We start from the raw sequence: 21,254 nt of genomic DNA on the forward strand, positions 1-21,254 counted from the left end.
AACCCCACCCCCTACCTAAGCCTCCCTGTTCCTTGTCCCCTAACTGCCCCTTCCTAAGACCCCTCTCCCTAACTGCCCCCCAGGACCCTACCCCCTACCTGTACCCTGACTGCCCAAAACCTTATCCACCCCGCCCCCAGAAAGCCCCCCCCGAACTCCCAACCCTCCCCCGCTCCCTGTCCTCTGACTGCCCCCTCCTGGGACCCCTGCTCCTAACTGCCCTCCAGAACCCCACCCCCTACCTAAGCCTCCCTGTTCCTTATCCCCTAACTGCCCCCCAGGACCCTACCCCCTACCTGTACCCTGACTACCCAAAACCTTACACCCCCAACCCCCAGACAGCCCCCCCCCGAACTCCCTGACCCATTCAACCCTCCCCCCTGCTCCCTGTCTCTTGACTACCCCCCCCCCCGAACCTCCCTGCCGCTTCTCTGGCCCCCGGCCCCCTTACTGTGCTGCAGAGCAGCGTGCTCGACAGCGGGGGAGGGCAGCAGTGTCGGAGCCGGCGATCTGTGAGTGGAGGGAGGGAGAGGAGGGGGGGTGTCAAGTTTCAGGAGGGAGGAGGGGGAAGTGCAAGCAGGGCTCTGGCTCTGGCTGTCCGAGCTCTGGCTCTGGCTGTCGGAGCACCGGCTGCTTTGTAAGCGCGCGCACGCTCTGCATGGGAGGGGGAAGGAGGGGAAGTCCGGACATTGACAAATTCCCCCCGGACGCTATTTTTAACCCGAAAAAGCCGGACATGTCCGGGGGAATCCGGACGAATGGTAACCCTAAAATACCTGTTCTACTGAGCATTTTGAATCCACTATGACATGTATTATGTAGACCCTTCATAACATTATAAATCATCTTATTTGACTACAAAGTCCAGTTCACACCAGTGCTATAAATAATTAATAAAAATGTGAACTTTCTTAAGCAAACAGCAGGCTATTAGTGCTAAATAATTTTTAACATGGGGGTGAAATCCTGGCCCCAGTGAAGTCAATAGGAGTTTTGCCATTGACTTCACTGGGGCCAGGATTTCACCACGTTGACAATATCAAGCAGTCTATCAAAAAACAAAAAAACAAACCCCCCAAACTGAAATGCTAAATGATACTAAACTTCAACTAAAAAGGATCCGCAGTGAGAGAGCCCCTTTGTCTGAATGGAACAAGGCCTTGGGGAAATGCTGACCTTTCTTGTGGACCCCACTCTACGCGATTTAAGTCAATGAAACATTGTACTCAGTGAGCAATGTCTCAAATGCTAATTAAATTTTCTGTTTTAAAACAAAAACAAACTCAGTGAGTTTATTACTTGTGGAAGGGCTTTTGGAGAACTGAAGTCCTCTCTTCATCCACAGACTCACACAGTAAGCTTTTCCATTTTGCCCTGCCAATATATCTCAGAACAATTCTGAGGGGACAACTCCTAGGACTTCCGGAGATGTTCATCTCCATGATATGTCAAACTTTAGCTTCGCAGACTGATTACAAGGGTGCCACTGTGATGGTGGCATTATATTTGTGATGTAGATATTGTCTTGCTCACTATCACTGACTCATTTCATGTGAGGCATGATAATTTTTATGGATGTTTCTAACAAAGACTGGAATTGAGCTGGAGGTAAAAAACTCTATAGCCAATAAGCCAGCTCCCGAGACTGCCAGTCTCTTGCTAATTAAACTTCTTGACTTCCCCCTTCTTTTCTTAATCCTGAAAAAGCCAGAGGCCTTTCCTCATCATATAATCAGATTTCTGTAACTTTTTTGGCAGTTTGAGTTTTGATGTGTCTAACCATTTGTGATGACCTGTGCCCTTGGATAATGAAGTATGTATAGAGTATGCAATGTTTTCCTCTTCTTTCAGACACTAATTGGATGAAAACTGCTTACACCTGGTAAAGTGAATACACTGACATCTTAAAAAAAATTTCTCAGCTAATAGGACAAGTTTATAAAGAGTTTTACTGATGATATATCTCAAATGAATAGAAAATTAAATGTTGCTGTCTTATTCTGTATACACTAAATCTAATGAACAGATTTAGTCTACTAACTGCTGTTTATATGGGTTTATGCATTTCTTACTTTTTAAATTAATTAGTGGTTTTATGATTATTTTCCCTCTAAGTCCAAGTTTGTTTGCATTTAGAAATGAACTGTATAGTGTAAAGGAGGACAGCCATTAGTTAATATTTAATTACAGACCCGAGAGGTTTTTTAACTCTTCCAAATAGCAGGGGCTTAAGATTTCCAGCAAGTATTTTGGAAGGTTATATAATCTAGGGCTATAAAATGGTGGTGTGTATCCTCCTTGTAAGATACCACTGACATTTTTCTGTATTATATTTTAATAACTTTTATTAATTAGCTAAGAATTAATTAGCTCAGAAGAACATTTGAAATGCATTATTTGTGTACTTTTTGGCACACTATTTTGACTGCAACTTTAAGCATAATTTGTAATCTTCATGGGGAAATTAGGAAAAATAAATGTCATTATGTTTCATTGAATGAAAAAGTTGTGCTTAAGATAATACTAAAGACAATCAACCTTTAGGATACCAAAGTACTGGTGTAACTGAGAACAGAATTTCACTTAGTCTTCAGTGAAATTACTGTTACACACACAACCACTCCCCTCCCCGCACACCCTGTATTAAAAGCACATTATTAAGGTTACAGAGTTAGGCAAATCAAAAGTAGGAAATGCCAGAATTAAGGTTGGCGTCAGGGCGGGCGCGAGCACCCACCAGCACAGGGGAAAGTTGGTGTCTATGTGCCCAACATTTCTGCAAATTGGACCCCAGGATCTTAGGTTGGGTACCCACCAAATGAGGAACACACAATTAGTTGACCATCTCTGAAAAGCTTGGTTTAAGTGATTTGCCTAGTATCTCATAGGAACTCTGTGGTAGAGGCAGGAATAGAATTAGAACTAAGCAAATAACAGATTTTTTTTTTTTTTGCTTCATTGGTAGTTTCGAGAAGTTGAAAAATAAAATACTTTTTGGGTCATACAAAATGTTCTTTTTGACCCAATATGAAACATTTAGTTTTAGATTTGAGCATTTTAAAACATTTTTGATTTGTTATAAAATAAATTAAAGAAATTTTTGAAATGAAAAGTCTTTTTGAACTGAAAAATTGAAATGTTTTGTTTTAAAAGGTCAAATCAAAATGTTTTGATTTTTTTCTCAGAATATTTTTGTTGTTTCTACACAAACACTTTGGCAAAACTGACAGGAATTCATTAAATGTTTGGGGATCACTGAATCTGCTTTTTTTTTTTTTTGCCAAAAAATTTTGGTAGAAAAATTTCATCCCACTCTGGATAGAATCCAGTTCTTCTGAACAGCGTTCAACTTCCTTAGCCACAAGACCTTAACCATGAGACTATTCTTTCTCTTTTTGCAATCCCGAGCCTCATTCACTGCACACCTTCCAACTTCTGTAACAAATGAGGCAGAGGTCCTCCAGACAACAACCTCCTTTACTACACAGCCACAAATCACCTCCAGAGCAGGTCCATCCTCCTAGGACATATGAAAAAAATAATATGTGATTTTTGTAATTAATGCACATGCACAAGGGGGCTGAATTAAAGGCAATCTTAATTCTGGCATTTCCTAATTTTTGAGTGAGAGATTCCATCATGTGGCATCTAAGTAATGTCTCATTTTCCACCCTCCTTTTTTCCCCTCCAGCAGCCGTTGATTTTTTTCTTTTACCAAATGCTGCTCAGGACGTGTCCTGCTGCAGGGAGAAGCAAGGAGACCCTCCCCACAAAAGTTTACTTTCATTTGCAAATGAATAATAAAACTGTGAAACAAGCTTTGTATTGTCCCTGCCAGGCTCCTACAGCAGCATAGCTGCTACACTACTCATTGAGGTGATGGAGTGCAGAAGAAAGTTGGGGTTGAAGTGACAGGTAGAGACTGTGAAGACTGAACCACTGACCATATGGGGTTAGAGTGGCAAAGCTTTGCATTTCATAGTATAAACTGTGCCAGTATAGTTTTCTTTTCTCACTCATGCTATCTTATTACCTATTCCACATAATAAAAATTTTTTTTTTACTAATTAACTAACATCTAATATATGACTCACTCCTAGTATGTAAGTTGAGGAATGTAGCTGAATAACAAGCAGGGTTTAATATTTTGAGGAAGAAAACCTCTGTTGTAGCTTCAGTTAAAAAAAATCTGTAATATATACTGCCAATGCCCTGGAATTAACTAGTTGTCCCAAAATAAGTTGTTCCTAAAGTAGTTCTCATCCCACCAATGATCATCAGAGCTGTCCTTGCTAGAGTACAGAATTAAACATTTTAATAAACAACTTAAGAAGCTGTGGGAGACTGGCCAGGGAGATGCCCATTTCAAGATGTTTTCAGAGAGATGTCATCCATTAAAGGATTTTTCTTTTCTTAGATGAACCACAAAATGAAGACGCCGAGGAGTCACTGTCTTGCATCTATGAAACAGTTCTTGCAGATGGTGAGTTTGAAATTCCCTAAACTACATGAAAATAGAGCAAATAGAGTTAAATGTCTTTACATCTTGTGTGACACAAAAGGAAGTGATCTAAACTTTCTAGAATGTGGAACTACATAGAGGAACCTATCTTGTTATTCACACATCCATCCGCCCATCCCTCCATGGGGTTCCAGAAGAGGAAAAGGAGCTGACAGAACCATTGCTCCCCCCAGGTAGTGTAGGGCAGAGGAAGGACCTCCCTCTTCCATGCTGGTGGGGAGGGAAAGATCTTCCTGAGGAGGAAATGAGGTTGATATGAGTCTTCCAGTTTGTACAGTACTTTTTCTCCTGTCAAGTGTCAATGCTGCTTCACTTAAAGGCAGGTAGGCGTGGAGCCCAATAAACTCCCCAGCCAGGTACCAGCTCCTCCTGGTGCTTTCCATTCTAGATTATTTGCTTAATGAATGCTTATTTCATCAGTCAGTGCTAAGAAGCAGGAGGAGATGGAACGTGGAGAGATGAATTCCCCCCCCAAGCCCAGGAAAGTAAGAGAAGGTGGAATTTTCCCTCTGCTTCTAGCAAAAGAGCTCCCACATAGCACACCCTCTACTACCAACCCTTACTTAAAGCCTCTTCAGTTAATGTTTATTGCAGGGCTGATGTCAAGTCACACCACTATGTGAAGTCACTAGCTCAGCACCATCAACTTGCTGGCTGATGAAAAGGCTTTGGTGAGATTACTAAGTGTCTTTGGGAATTCCTGGCTTAGCATCTCAATCTTGCTGGACTCATGGCAAGGTATGAGCTTCTCTGAGGTTGCTGGATCAGCAGCTCTGCCTTGCTGGCATGATGTCAGAGCACAGGATGCTGTGAACTTCTAACTTGCTAGACTGAATTTAGGTCACATATATGTGAGATCTAGTTCACCATTTCTGGTTTGCTGGGCTCATGTCAAGATACAGGTATCTGTAATGTCACTAGCTCAACACCTCAATTTTCCTGGTCTGATGTCAAGCAGCAGGCCACTGATGTCATTCACCGTCTTGGCACCTGTAGCTGACTGGGCTGATGTCAAGAAAAAGGGAACTCCGAGGTGACTAAGGCCCTCTGTCTTGCTGGTCTGAAGTCAGGGAGAAGGCTTTTCTGAAGTCACTGGTTCAATATGTCCAGAACACTGAGCTGATGTACAGTCTCTTTGAGATTACTGCCTCATCCCCTGTATCTGAGTGAGCTAATGTGGAGTGGAAACATACTGGGAACATACTGGCTAAGCACCTCTAGCTTGCTGGCATGATAGGAGGAGGAATAGACTGGGGTGTGAGGAGGGAGAGCTGATCTCCCCACTCAAGCCCAAGAGAAGAAAATAATTAGGAGCTGCACTTCCCTGTGCTCCCTCTTACTTTGATCCCTGACTCTGCTATAGCCTGCCTTCATCCTGCTCACTTTGGAAAGTCATTAGTCTCACACAGTCTTTGCATTCCTTCAGCAGCAGTGCAAAGGTGAGAGGTTTCTGGCACCATAGTCTCCCTTTGGTAGCTAGAAAAATCCTTGGGGAGTCACCTAGGATGTTGTATAAGCCCTAATGTATGGCACTTGGGAATCCTCAGTGTTTCCTGTTACCTTGCTAAGCAATTTATAAGGCTTCCCCTGTAATCAGTGTAGAAGCCGGCTGCAATGAAAGTGTTTCCCAGTTTCTCCTCTCCTGTTTGGGGAGCAGGCTGCTTCCTGCCCCCTGAACACACTTTAGGGTTTTTGGGATCAGGGTTTCCTCCTTGATGTTGCAATAGGAAATAGCCACTTGGCATCTCTGGAGATCCATGGGTGGGGGAACCTGGCCCAAGAAGGAAGAGGGAATGGGATGTGTGGCCACTAGCATGTCAGTGTCTCAGAAATCAGTCAAGATAAGATGTCAAGGGGCAGCTGGTCATTCCCTTGAATAAGTATGTGAACCTCACAAACTAACCAGCATGGTTTGGTTCAGTGGTGACAGTTGCAAAGTAAATCCTGTAGCTTTGCTTATCTCTAATGAAAAGGGAGCTTATCCAGTCACAAAACTGTATAAAGCCTGTGCTACATAGGTGCCAGGGAGCTTCCAGTTTACCTTAGACAAATATGATCTCTGGGATAAACAGCTAAAACACAAGTAGTTGTGGAGACATTATCTGAGAGAGAAACCTGGGATGATATCATGAAAGAACTAACTTTTAGGAAAGGATTTAAAAGAAGGTAGTCTGGCCCACTGGAAGTTGGACTGTCTCTCTTAAGTGTACAATCTGTCATAGAAAAGATACAAGCTAAGAGTAGGATAATTTAGGCTTTAGCTGGAATGAAAGGTGAACAGATCAAAAGTACAAAGCTTAAATGAGAACTATGAGGCAACAGTAGTGGAAAGAACAGCAAGTAGCTGACAAGACAAATGGAAAGAAAGCAAATCATGTATCTAATAAAGCAAAGATAGATGGGGAATGAGTGAGATCTAACAATCAATAAGAACTGATTGACTAAAGTGAATTGTGTAAGTCCTTAAGGGAAAAGGTGAGAGTGTACATTGGAAAATGGAAAAACAATATGATCTCTGAGATCCTTTAGGGAAATATGACTTGCAAGCAGATGTGAAAACAACTGATTTGTTAGTACCTGGGAGTGATGGAAAATATCCAGTGATAGAATGCTAATCATAATCATGTGAATTTATGAGAGTTCATTCCTGTATCTGATAAAAGAATTCTCATGAGCAATTTAAGTCAAAGGTATAGAAAGTGAAGCTGAATAATTCTGAGGCCAAAATAGTCTGAACAACTCAATGATTTTAGCCACTCACAACTATTCTTATATATTTACTTTGTTTCATTTCAGTGTTTTCATTCCATGTAAGAAAACAGACCAAGCTGTATTAAAACAAATTTTTTTTCAAGAGATCTTATAGTTCCCTGCATAGTCATTATGGCAATTTATAAACTGAGTTGGAAAAAATGAAGTAATCTTGCTGGCTTCCAGGTATATTGGTTATAATAATCATTTAACCATGCAGTTGAAAATGTTTATGCATCATTGTTGAACTAAGGGAAGGTGGGAGAGGTAATATCTTTTATTTGACCAACTTTTGTTGGTGAAAGAGACAAGCTTGCAAGCTACATGGAGTTCTTCTTCAGACCATTGTTGAACTGACGTTAATTAATTTACCTAAAAACTAGAGCGACCTAAAATTAAAGTACAGATGCTCCCCGACTTACACAAGCGTTCTGTTCCGAAATGCCTTGTGTAAGTTGAATTTTGCGTAAGTCGGGAACGTGTACCCAACAATTACGCCAAAAAAAAAAAAAAGAAGCTTATGGAACTTTTTCCGTAAGTGTGAATTTGTGTAAGTTGGGTTTGCATAACCTGAGGAGCGCCTGTATACATTCAGAATAATTCAACAGAGACTGTTCCAGTTTCATATTACAATTTTGCCTTTTTACCATTGACCTAATGGACCTGTATTGAGTAAATAAAGAGATGTTAAACTGCATCATCCACTGCCTTGTGGATACTTGTTGGTGAAGAATGGCTAAAGGATCTCACCCTGACAGAAAAGGTGCTCACGCTGAAGTGATAGGCAGCTAGCAGCTCTATCTGGGTTGGCTCTCTGGCAGACGCTACAACCTTTGTGTCACTGAACATCCAGACTCACTCTGGCTTTTAGATTCTGGCTCAGTGGTCTAAAGGGGGGACAACAGGTCTATGGCAGCCTCCGCTCCTCCATAACTTTGCCTAGGCATGTTCGCTGAAGGTCTTAGCAAGATTGTTGCAAGGATCCGAGAGAGGCATAAGGGCCCTGGGGCAACTCCCAAGATTTCTAAGCAGCCTTGTTTAGGGATGGCCTGCTTGCCTTGTGTGAGGGTGGCTCTAGAAAAGGTGGGTTAAATAAGTCTTGCCTCATTATTTACATCCTGGCTCAACTGTTTTCCAGAATTGCTTGCTGGAATATTTGGAGTTTGTCCTCTGTATACAACTTTGATCTGAATTCAGATTTGAGGAAAACAGCGATGTTGAAACTTGCATGTTTCAGAACTGATATTTCAGCTCTTTTGGAAACTCAGGTTCTCAGATACAGGCTTCGTAAGGGAGAAGGACTACACCATTTCCTGGAATGGCAAACCTGGAGGAGTAAGGAGGAGCATGATGGAGGTTTTGCTATCAGAAATGAACTTTTGTCATTGTGTGACGCTCCGATTGCAGTGTCCTTACGTATCATGACACTTTGAGTTAGTTTACAGAAGGGATTCATCAACCTGTTCAGTGACTATGCTCCATCTCTACAGGCTAGTGGTGAGGAGAAGAATAGCTTTTACCAACAACTAGAAGAATTGATCAGCAGGAATCCATGGACGGAACCCATCCTAGTACTTGGAGACTTCAATGCAAGTAGTGGGTCCATTGCTGAAATCTAGCCTGGAATTCTGGGTAGGCGTGGCATTGAACATATAAATGACGATGGTCAGAGAGTTCTCAAGATCTGTGCCAGTCAAGGCTTATCAGTGACCAACACCTTCTTTGCTGGTAACATCAGAAGAACATCATGGAGACACCTGAGGTCCAAGCACTAGCACCAGCTGGACTTGGTACTGAAAAAACATACATATTTGAAAGATATCTTACATACATGATCCTTCTAAAGCTCAGACTGTGACACAGACCACTCTCTTGTCTGCTGCAAAGTGAAATTTCAAGCTAAGACAATCCACTGTAACAAAACTGCTGTACAACCTTGTATTGACTTGTGTCGAATCAATGATCCTGTCAAGAAATGGCTTTTTAATGAGGAAGTAGCAAAGATAGCTGGAATGAATGAAACTGCGTCAGATGCATGGGAAGTCCTGAAGACAAGTATGTACAATGCGGCAATCAAGAGCTTTGGAAAGAGTACTAGGAAAAATGTTGACTGCTTCTTAGACCATTCAAAGATACTGCTGCAACTCATTGAGAGGAAAAGATCTGCCCTGATCACCTACAAGTCTACTATTACTGATTTGTTCAACAACCTAAGAGAAGCTTGTAAGGTAGTTCAAGTAGCTTCCAGGAAGTGTGCTCAAGAATTTTGGCTGGGTCTTTGCAACAGAATCCAACAGTCAGCTGACAGTTTTATGAGGGCATTAGAAAGGCCATTGGGCCAATATAGAACAAGATAGCTCCACTGAAAGATCTGGATGGCAATATTATAACCGATAAAGGGAAGCAACTGGAGAGGTGGATTGAGCACTATGGAATGATATAATCAAGGGAGTCCGTAGTAGACCAACGTGTGCTGGATGAATTGCCTGACTTTGAAGTTATGACTTTGCTGTATGTCAAATCTTCACAAGTGGAACTCGAACAAAGCATCAAAAAGATTTCCAATAAGAAATCTCCTGAAGATCTGACTGTTTACCTGCTGAAATCTACAAATGCACAAAGACTCGCTGCAGAGATTGCATGAGGTATTGCTACTCTGTTGGAAGGAAGAAACTGTTCTGCAAAATTTTAAGGATGCACGTTTCATCCAACTCTATAAAAACAAAGGAGACAAGTGACTGTAATAACCACAGGGGTATCTCTTTTCTTAACATCTTGGAAAAAATCTTAAGTCATATTCTTTTACCTAGACTTCAAATTTAGCTGAGAGAATCTACCCTGTGAGCCAGTGTGGCTTCTGCTCGGGAAAGACCACCCATATACATGATCTTTCTGTAAAAAAACTGCAGGAAAAGTGAAGAGAGAAGTGTATTCCACTGTACATGTTTTTTATAGATTCAACAAAAGCCTGGTTGATCAGAACTTTACATTGTTCTGAAGAAGCTTGGTTGTCCACCTATATTGCTAAACCTTGTGAAATCCATACACGATGGCATGAAGGCAACTGTAATGTATGAAAACCAAGAGTCTGAATCATTTGACATCAAACAATGGAATGAAGCAGGGTTGCATACTGATTCTTATATGGTTTAATATTTACTTCTCATTCCTGCTTCAGTATGCATTCCATGATGTTCAAGAGGCTGTCTATCTTAGCATGAGACATGATGGAGGTTTGCTTAACATCGCAAGGCTAGATGAAGGAAATCATCGTAAGGGACCTGTTGTTTGCAGATAATGCAACCCTTGCAGTTCACAACGCATACAACATCTACAACATCTTATTAAGTTTTCTGATTCATGCAAAATCTTTGAGCTAGCATTAAGCTTGAAGAAGACTGCTATCATGCACCAAGGCTCTTCAGTGTAGTAAGTGAAGGCCCTGATAAAGGCTCAGTATGAGGCCTGAAGCCTGAACTAAAGTAATGGTCAAGACTGCCTGAGGCCTGAACTAAAGTAATGGTCAAGACTTTGCTAACATAAAGCAAAGTTAAGCTGTGAGCAAGAGGCAGTCCCTGCTCACAGAAGCTGGCAAGGAAAGGGCTAATGTTGCATAAATATATATCCACTTAGCATAGTTACAGTATAAACATGGTACCAAGACACACTATACCGAAACATTCCACAGATAACATGGAACAGGCCGACCCATCCCAATGACAGGGGCAAAAGGGTAAAATGATGGATAGAGTTGTTTTGATCGAACCAACAGGTACAAGGTGCAAGGCGGCACCTTACTACGTAGGGAGGTTGTACCTTGCTACGTGAAGGGGTTGCACCTCAATACGTCAGGAGTGATGTGTAACTTGTTTGTACCTGTGTATAAAAATGTATCCCTGGGTGGTGTCTTGGTCCAGCCGAGGGGGCAGTGGAAAGTCCCGCCGCTGACTGAGCTGAGTCCATTGCCGAGCAGCACTTTCTAGCAGTATGCCCGGTAGACTAAGTAATCTACCGGGAACTGAAATTGTGTCAGGGTCACAATAAACCTGCCGAGGTGCCTTCGTACCTTACTAGACTCTGTGGTTATTGGGGGTTCTCGTCGAGTTTGCTGTGTCAGCTATCTGCGCAGAGCTGGGGCAGCACACAGAGGGAACACATGCACGCAGCCGAGTGATATCAACAGGAGAAAGCAGGGCACCACACGGGTAGCATCTCACAGCATTCAGAATCCGTTCCAGATATCAGCTTAGATGGTATTCCTTTAGATGTTGACCAGTTTTGTTACCTTGGCTCTACTGTTACCAGCAATTTAGATTTTGATGCTGAGCTTAATAGTAGAATTGGCAGGGCAGTCAGGAACAGAGCAATATATTGCAAGACAATGCCTGGAATAACAAATTGTCAACTAAAGTGAAAATCTATATTTACGAGGCATATTTTATCCACCCTTTTATATGGCTCAGAAACATGGATGACTTATACCAAAAGACTAAACAGTTTTCATATCAGATGTTTGCAAAAACTTCTTCTAAGAAAATGGCAAGACAGGGTGACAAATGTGGAAAGTGTTAAATCGTACTGTTGTGTCATTCATGGGAACGTTGATTAGTAAGAAAAGACTCAGGTAGTTTGGACATGTCAAGTGGATCCCGGATTACAGGATCCCGAGGAGTGTGCTGCTGTACTCTGAAACTCACAAAGGGTCTAACAAGGGAGGCAGACTGCTGTGCAGATTTCAGAATATTTGCAAAATATGATTTAGTATCCTTTGAAACCTCTGTGGATGATTGAGAGGGGAGTGCGGGATGCCGCTCTAGTTGGTGGAGTCAGCTTGTAGATGGAGCGAGGCATTGTAGATGGAGAAAGGCAGACTGGATCAAGCTTTGTGATGACCAGTGTCAGAGGAGGAAAGAATCTGTTGCTCGGATTCAGAGCATTGTTAGTGCATGGGAGTGCCCTAACTGTGGATGGAACTGTCACTCACGCATCTGACTCAGCAGCCATCAAAAAACTTATCCGCGCATACACAATGCACTGTAAAGAGTGGTGGTGCCATTGAAGTAAAGAGCTGGATAAACTGTGCATCACAAGATGACATTGGTATTTAATGGCTGACCACTAAAAGTTTAACTCCAGATATATGTGTCTGCTCAGAAATCTGATCTAACCGTGAGCAGCAAGGTTTGTTGAAGGATAGGTCAGAGCTCCATAACAAAATTGATGGTGCAGCTTCTGAAGGTTAGGCAGAAGAGCTCCCAGTAGTTCATGCTGTAGCCTGATGGTTTTCTTTATAACCCCTTTTGATAAAAAATGCCTATCCCAGACTCCAGGTACTATTGACATAATTAAAAATATTATGCCAAAAAAAAGCCTGCAGCTTACTTTCATCCCCAAACCAGAAAATAACTAACACAAGATTAAACCAAACACAAACAGTATTCTGTATGACCTAGAGACAGCAGTCCTTATTGTATCTCTAAGTAAAATGATAGGCCTTGTAGCATACCGTACAGGTCAACAAGTTTGGGCTATTTCAAACCAAAGGTGAGAGTGAATTCCAACATGGAGAGTCCCTTATGGAGAATGATCTGCTGACAACCCACTTTAAAAATAAAATTATTTCTGTCCTGAGTCCTTCTGCTGACAGACGCTGTGGACAGTATAGCATGAGGAGAGATGGTCTCTCAGGTTGGCAATGGGTCCAAACCTGAAGACCTTACTCAGGTAAAACTTTAGTGACTCTGATGCTGGTAGCTTAAGATTCCTTAATATTATATTTCAGCTGAATAGCTGGGCAGGTATCCCCTTCATGTAGAGAGGCTGGAAGATGGATTCTGACTTCTTGAGGTACTCCTCTCTCCCCATTCTAGGCTATGTCATCATGTAGAGGAAGACACAACATGGTTTAATGGATAGGAAACACTGGACTGGGACTCAGAATATATGGTTTCTATTACCAGTTCTGCTACTGACCTATGTGACCTTGGGCAATTAGTCACTTTACCTTACTGTGCCTCTGTTTCCTCTCCCACAATTGGTCTATCCTATGTGTCTAGTTTGTAAGCTCTTTGGGAGAGGGGCTATCTCTTACTATGTGTTTGGTACAGTGCATAGTATTTTGGCCACATGATTAGTATTAACTTAGTGCTTGGAGGCCCCAAGAATGTTAAAGACTTGTGAGTGAATGTGATACATGTAATTTATATTAATGATGTAGCCATGTGTACATGCATGTGGTAGTGCATGCACAAAGTATGTACGCAATTGTGTATGCAGACTTTGGAGCTGGAAACCTCACCCTTATTCTAAAGCCACAGTCTGGTTGGTAATTTCAGTCTTTTTGATGTCACACCCTAGACTGGTGTGTGATCAGTGTGTGGCTGGCAATCAGCAATGAGAAGCCATATATAGTAAACTGTGTCTTGCTGGGAATTTTATGGCTTTTAAAGGAACTGTCTGTCTAATGCTTACTTTATTTTTGGTGAGCAACTTTTCTTTCAGACAACAGGACCATTTTGGATTCAAAGACAATACTGGCCAATTCACAGATAACACACATGAACATTAATTTTTGATAGAAGAGCTCAAGCATGGAAGTAGAAAATGGGATTGAAAATGATTTTGAGCAAAACAAACCAATTCATATAGTGTAACACAGGCATTCAAATATAGTCTCTCCTTTGTTCACCTACACATCCAATAAATGCCAATGGAATTGTCATGTTGCTCAGGTATCAGGACTGCTTCAAAGGAAGGTCAATATTTTTGGCATAAGGATCATAAAAATGTGGGGGTGGGGTTATTTTTTACAAATTGGGAATAATTTCTGTTAATATGCCGCGCAGATTTGTATTTGCACTTGAAGTGTTTTAAAATGGAGAGTTTCTCATGGCCTCTGACCATTAACAAAAGAAGTCTTCCTTCTCAACAGATCAGAAAGAGTCAGGCTAGTGATAGTCCCAAAGAAGTGAAGCAGTTGGCTTTGAAATGATGTGATTGCAAGAGATTTATACTAAAAAGGAAATTAAACCCTTAGTTTCTCAGGTTACATATAGGGACCTTACTGCCTCCATGTCCCTCTCAGCCCTCCCCGCATCAGTAGCAAAATGGCTCACAGAGTTGCCATGTTGTCATTGGTTCCCATGTAGCAGATATACCCATGTGAGCCCTCTAAAGGGGCAGAGAGCATTTAGAATTAGTTATCCCTGCTCCAAGCAGCACTAGCAGGCATATTTACCTGGCATAAGTTTATGCTGGATTATAAAGGGAACACAAAATGTATAGAAATGATTCCTTGATTCCTCCACACTCCAACAGGCTATGAATTATTTTTCTACAAAACTACTCTGAGGGATTAAATTCCCAGTCCTGAAAATCACTTACATGTGTGCTTTACAAGCAGTTTGGTGGATTCAGTAGGACACATAAACACATGCAGATCTTTACTCACATGAGTGATCCCATGGAATCTAGTTGTACCACTCACAAGCTTAAAGCTAAGGATTCTCTTAAGAACTTTGCAGAATCAAGGCTAAATACAGTGGGGCTGAACACATCACAATCTGAAGGACCTGTACTGCATAAACACCTTTCCAATCTGTATTGCCTTCTTAGCCCAATGCATGATTAAGTCACTTCCAATCCTCTCCATTGCTATATGATGTAAGGGGACATAGGGACCTTGTTCAGTAGTTGAACATACACCTTTGCTTTTCAATTAAAATCGCTGTGCCACTTTCAGTTCTCTACTGAGCACCACAGGGAGGTTCATATGTGTAAAGGCTGAGAAAAAACTGAGTTGGGATCTCAGGCTTTGGCCACGAGCCTTTTACCATGGTAACCTTAGAAAAATATGCATGTTTCATTAAGTTCTTTTACTGTTTTTAACACCCAGACCCTGTCACACACCTTGTTGATTCAAAGTATATAACGAGCATCAAATATCAAAACAGAGATAATTTGTGAACCTTGTAGGCTGCAATAAGGATTAAATAGAGTACATTTGAAAGGTTAGAATTCATTTTGGGCAGGAAGTTGGATGTCAAGTGTAGGTTGTCAGGAGCTGTGGTAAGGCATTCATGAAAAATTCTGTTTATGCAGAGGAATACAATTTCAAAGAAATTTCATAAGTTCACTTGAGAATGTGGAATTGAAAGCTATAATGTATTCCAAAAGGTTTTGCATAAAATATACTGGAATAATATGTCGCATAATATGAATTAGGAAGAAAGATTGAAATAAAATTGAAAGCATCAGTGCAGAATCCAACTAAACAAATAACTCTTAAAGTGTATGTAACAGATACATAGCTAATATTTGGTTACTGAGTTATGAAGCTAAACTTTTTATATTATTCCTTTTTAAGTATGAAAACCAGCAATAGATATTTGTGAAAAGCGTGCTAAAGAAAGCAGCCTGTGAGATGGAGTATTACCTTCTATAAAGGACTATAATTCTCAGGAGTATCTTAAATACCCCTAAAGAACAGGAGTACTTGTGGCACCTTAGAAACTAACAAATTTATTTGAGCATAAGCTTTCGTGGGCCACGGCCCACTACATCGGATGCATAGAATGGAACATATAGTAAGAAGATATATATATACACATACAGAGAACATGAAAAGGTGGGAGTTGCCCTACCAACTCTAAGAGGCTAATTAATGAGCAATTTTCAGCAGGAGAAAAAAATATTTTGTAGTGATAATCAAGATGGCCCATTTTAGACAGTTTGACAAGAAGGTGCGATGATACTTAATATGGGGAAATAGATTCAATGTGTGTAATGGCTCAGCCATTCCCAGTCTCTATTGAAGCCTAAATTGATGGTATCTAGTTTGCCTATTAATACAGTCAGATTTGCGTCTATTTATTCTTTTGCGTAGGTTTGGCCAATGTTCATGGCAGAGGGGCATTGCTGGCACATGATGCATATATCACATTGGTAGATGTGCAGGTGAACGAGCCCCTGATGGCGTGGCTGATGTGATTAGGTCCTATGATGGTCCAGCAGGGTCCCAACTATGGGATCTTTTCTGTCCTCTCCATCTTGATGTTCTCCTTCCCAAGACTCTCTTCCTCCTCATCAGCACAGAGACTGTCAGCCTGGGGGTGGGACTGCTCTACTGTGTCCCTGAACTCCTCCAGTTCAGTTACTCTGTTCTCTGAGAGCCATGTGCGACTTGCGCCGAATGCACACATATAGCACCTGCCCACAAGACAGATAATCATGCATGTTGCATTCAGTGCAATAAGATGGGTAGCCCCCAGTCTGCTCCTGGACTTCCGCCTGTATTATTTTTACTCTTGCAGGGTTGTGTGTGTAATGTGTGTGATGTTTTTTGCACAAGGAGTGTGTGGAGAGGGGAGGGGGGGCGTTTATTGGCCAAAGTTTAGAGAATATTTATTAGGTATATCTGGCTTTCACAATCCCTCATTGAACTCCCCTACAAAAGTCCCCTGTTTGTTTGCTAGCTCCTGATAGCATCTGTGTTCATTTGACATCACTCCAAACACTGTTCATCACACTAAGTGGTCATTCACTGGCTTGTTTGTTCCTGGAAAACTCAGAGCAAATTCTACTTCGCATATAGCAATATGTCTTAAACAGGCATTATGCAATTTACAAAAATCAAACATTTTGATTGATAACATGAAAAATCAGGGATACTTCAGGTGTCATGGAATCATAGAACTGGAAGGGACCTTGAGAGGTCATCTAGTCCAGTCCCCTGCACTCATGGCAGGACTAAGTATTATCTAGACCAGGTATCGGCAACCTTTCAAAAGTGGTGTGTCGAATCTTCATTTATTTACTCTAATTTAAGGTTTCGCGTGCCAGCAATACATTTTAATGTTTTTAGAAGGTCTCCTTTTTTAAGTCTATAATATATAACTAAACTATTGTTGTATGTAAAGTAAATAAGGTTTTTAAAATGTTTAAGAAGCTTCATTTAAAATTAAATTAAAGTGCAGAGCTCGCGTGCCGCCTTCAGCATGCATGCCATAGGTTGCCTACCCCTGATCTAGACCATCCCTGACAGGTTTTTGTCCAACCTGCTCTTAAAAATCCTCAATGATGAAGATTCCACAACCTCCCTAGGCAATTTATTCCATTGCTTAATCACTCTGACAGGAAGTTTTTCCTAATGTCCAACTTAAACCTCTCTTGCTGCAATTTAAGCCCATTGCTTCTTGTCCTATCCTCAGAGGTTAAGAAGAACAATTTTTCTCCCTCCTCCTTGTAACAACCTTTTATGTACTTGAAAACTGTTATCATGTCCCTTCTCAATCGTCTCTTCTCCAGACTAAACAAACCCAGTTTTTTCAATCTTCCCTAATACATCATGTTTTCTAGACCTTTAATCATTTTTGTTGCTCTTCTCTGGACTTTCTCAAATTTGTTCACATCTTTCCTGAAATGTGGCGCCCAGAACTGGACACAATACTCCAGTTGAGGCCTAATCAGCAGAGAGTAGAGTGGAAGAATTATTTCTCGTGTCTTGCTTACAATACTCCTGCTAATACATCCCAGAATGATGTTTGCTTTTTTTGCAACAGTGTTACACTGTTGACACTATTTAGCTTGTGATCCACTATGATCCCCAGATCCCTTTCTGCAGTACTCCTTCCTAGGCAGTCATTTCCCAATTTGGTATGTGTGCAACTGATCGTTCTTTCTTAAGTGGAGTACTTTGCATTTGTCCCTATTGAATTTCATCCTATTTACTTCAGAACATTTCTCCAATTTGTCCACGTCATTTTTAATTTTAATTCTATCCTCCAAAGCACTTGCAACACCTCCCGGCTTGGTATCGTCCGCAAACTTTATAAGTGTACTCTCTATGCCATTATCTATATCCTTGATGAAGATACTGAACAGAACTGGACCCAGAACTGATCCCTGTGGGACCCCACTCGTTATGCCCTTCCAGCATGACTGTGAAACACTGATAACTACTCTCTGGGAATGATTTGCCAACCAGTTATGCACCCACCTTATAGTAGCTTCATCTAGGTTGCATTTCCTTAGTTTGTTTATGGGAAGATCATGCAAGACAGTATCAAAAGCCTTACTAAAGTCAAGATATACCACATCTACCACTTCCCCCCTATCCACAAGGCTTGTTATCCTGTCAAAGAAAGCTATCAGGTTGGTTTGACATGATTTGTTCTTAACAAATCCGTGCTGACTGTTACTTATCACCTCATTATCTTCTAGGTGTTTGCAAATTGATTTCTTAATTATTTGCTCCATTATCTTTCCGGGTACAGAAGTTAAGCTGTCTGGTCTGTAATTCCCCGGGTTGTCCTTATTTCCCTTTTTATAAATGGGCACTATATTTGCCCTTTTCCAGTCTTCTGGAATGTCTCCCGTCTTCCATGACTTTTCAAAGATAATTAGTAATGGCTCAGATATCTCATCAGTCAGCTCCTTGAGTATTCTAGGATGCATTTCATCAGGCCTTGGTGATTTGAAGACATCAAACTTGTCTAAGTAATTTTTAACTTGTTCTTTCCCTATTTTAGACTCTGATCCTACCTCATATTCACTGGCATTCACTATGTTAGACGTCCAATTGCCACCAACCTTCTTGGTGAAAACCGAAACAAGAAGTCATTAAGCACCTCTGCCATTTCTACATTTTCTATTATTGTTCCCCCACCCATTGAGTAATGGGCCTACTCTGTCCTTGGTCTTCCTCTTGCTTCAAATGTATTTGTAGAATGTTTTCTTGTTACCTTTTATGTCCCTAGCTAGTTTGATCTCATTTTGTGCCTTGGCTTTTCTAATTTTGTCCCTGCATACTTGTGTTATTTGTTTATATTCATCCTTTGTAATTTGACCTAGTTTCCACTTTTTGTAGGACTCTTTTTTGTGTATTAGATCATTGAAGATCTCCTGGAAGAAGATCTTCCTGAAAGAAGTTTGTGGGCACTGGGAAATCAAATGACTAGCAGGGATTGTCCCAGTAAAACTGGAATGATCTTTCTTATGTTTATACAATTAGCTTCTTTATATTATGAAGTCATTGTATTTTTAATGTGCTTGTTTTGGTCAGTAAAAATGCTTTTTCAGTTAAAAAAAAAATAAAAATAGGTGAGTTAATATCACCTGAAGTTTCCCATTGTTTGAATGGGAAATGAGTATCAGAATGTCTAAATCAGAAGGTGACTGTAGACTAAGTGTTAGAATTATTATGCAATCAGAATTATTATCCAATCAGCTCACGATGACAAGAATAAAATACAGTAGAACCTCAGAGTTACAAACACCAGAATTACAAACTGACCATTTGACCGCACAGCCTTCATTTGGAACTGGAAGTACACAATCAGGCAGCAGCAGAGACAAAAAAAAAAAAAGAGGCAAATACAGTACAGTACTGTGTTAAATGTAAACTACTAAAAAATAAAGGGAAAGCAGCATTTTTCTTCTTTATAGTAAAATTTCAAAGCTATATTAAATCAATGTTCAGTTGCAAACTTTTGAAAGAACAACCATAACATTTGTTCAGCGTTACGAACATTTCAGAGTTATGAACAACCTCCATTCCTGAGGTGTTTGTAACTCTGAGGTTCTATTGTATTGAGATGAACAGTAAGGGATCTACTTCCAAGGGATTTTACTTTCTCACCCCTTCTATTCACTATGTAGATTGACAAATTTTGATCTGCAGTTTTCTTCATATACTGATAATAGCCTGCTCTGTCTCTGTAATTGAACCTTCTTTCTATAGACTTTCCCAGTATCTCTCTCAGATATTCATTAGGTTAGGGATATTTCCAATCCCAGTCAGCAATGTTAGGGACTGTAGAGTAGACAACTTGCCACATTCCTTCACCCCTTAAAACTCCATATTGATTAGTTCTTGTATGACAAAAGTTTATATTAATAATATAATCTGTCAGCTATAATCTGACTTGATAATAAATGTACAGTATTGTTTTACACAATGATAACATGTGCACAAGCTGTTTTATGACTATCTGTTCAGTGTGTCAGTCAGAATTCTCTGGGTCATTTATGAAACAGGGGAAATCCTGCAGCTGTTTTTGTAGTGAAATGCATGGCTGCCTGCAATGAAATTCATTGTACAGAAGTTTGAGGAGCTTGATTTGGAAAGTCCTTGACGAGGTCTTTCACCCTGTACAGATTGCGGAAGATGGGAAAAGGGTAGGTCAGGGGAGGAGCTGGAGCTGGGTTTGTGGATCTGAAATTATGTATATTCACTGGGCATCACTCCTTATCAAGCAGGGGCACAGCAGTAGCAAAAGCTCCTGCATCCACAGGGTTGCAGTAGCAGCAATGTAGTGGCACTAGGGGAGGACATCCCCTTTCCCGTGAAAGTCTGTGCATGCAAGTCTGGCTACACAATTTGTGTGAGGAGAGAGGGGGCAGATTTTGCCCATGGTGAGGACCAATATTTGAGCTAAAACTGTATAATAATTACAAAAATAATTGCAATGTTGTCACAGACTCAATGTCTCCTACTTTGAAAGCAATTATTTTGTCTTCTCTCAACACTGGCATTTATATAGCAGCAGTAGGGCTTTACAATGTGAAACTCACCGAAGAACTTTATTCTTATGTGTATGTGGAATGTTCTTTATCCACGGTACTCTCTTTTCTTTTTAATGAATCTTAGATTAGTTAATAAGAATTGGCTGTACGTGTGTGTTTGGGTAAAATCTAAAATATTCATTGACCAGGTGGGTAATGCGTCCGATCCTTTGGGATTGGTAGAACTTTATATATGGTGAATAAGGTTTTAGTAATCATCATCATATTTGATTTGGCTGTCTGGGTGGGAGTCCAAGGCTGGATTAGTAAGGGAGACTATTTTGGGGCTTCTTGGTAACCAGTAAGGAATTATAGATGCTGTTTTGTTGCTGGCTTGGTGAATCTAATTATTAGAACAGACCACCAGTGTTGGGGATCATCTGACCCATTCTTTGCAGTTCGTCCTGATTGAGCAATC

General features: G+C 40.8%; 1 protein-coding gene across 2 annotated transcripts in view; it reads left to right on the top strand.

The window, feature by feature from the left end:
- Positions 1 to 21,254, top strand: part of BANK1 (B cell scaffold protein with ankyrin repeats 1) — a 305,120-nt gene that overhangs the window by 46,410 nt on the left and 237,456 nt on the right. For both annotated transcript variants that reach the window (XM_054030861.1, XM_054030860.1), the window contains exon 3: positions 4,418 to 4,483. In XM_054030861.1, the coding sequence (XP_053886836.1) occupies positions 4,418 to 4,483 (66 nt within the window). The remainder of the gene's footprint in view (positions 1 to 4,417; positions 4,484 to 21,254) is intronic.

This window comes from Malaclemys terrapin, chromosome 5, assembly GCF_027887155.1.
Source record: "Malaclemys terrapin pileata isolate rMalTer1 chromosome 5, rMalTer1.hap1, whole genome shotgun sequence".
Classification (NCBI taxonomy): domain Eukaryota; kingdom Metazoa; phylum Chordata; order Testudines; family Emydidae; genus Malaclemys; species Malaclemys terrapin.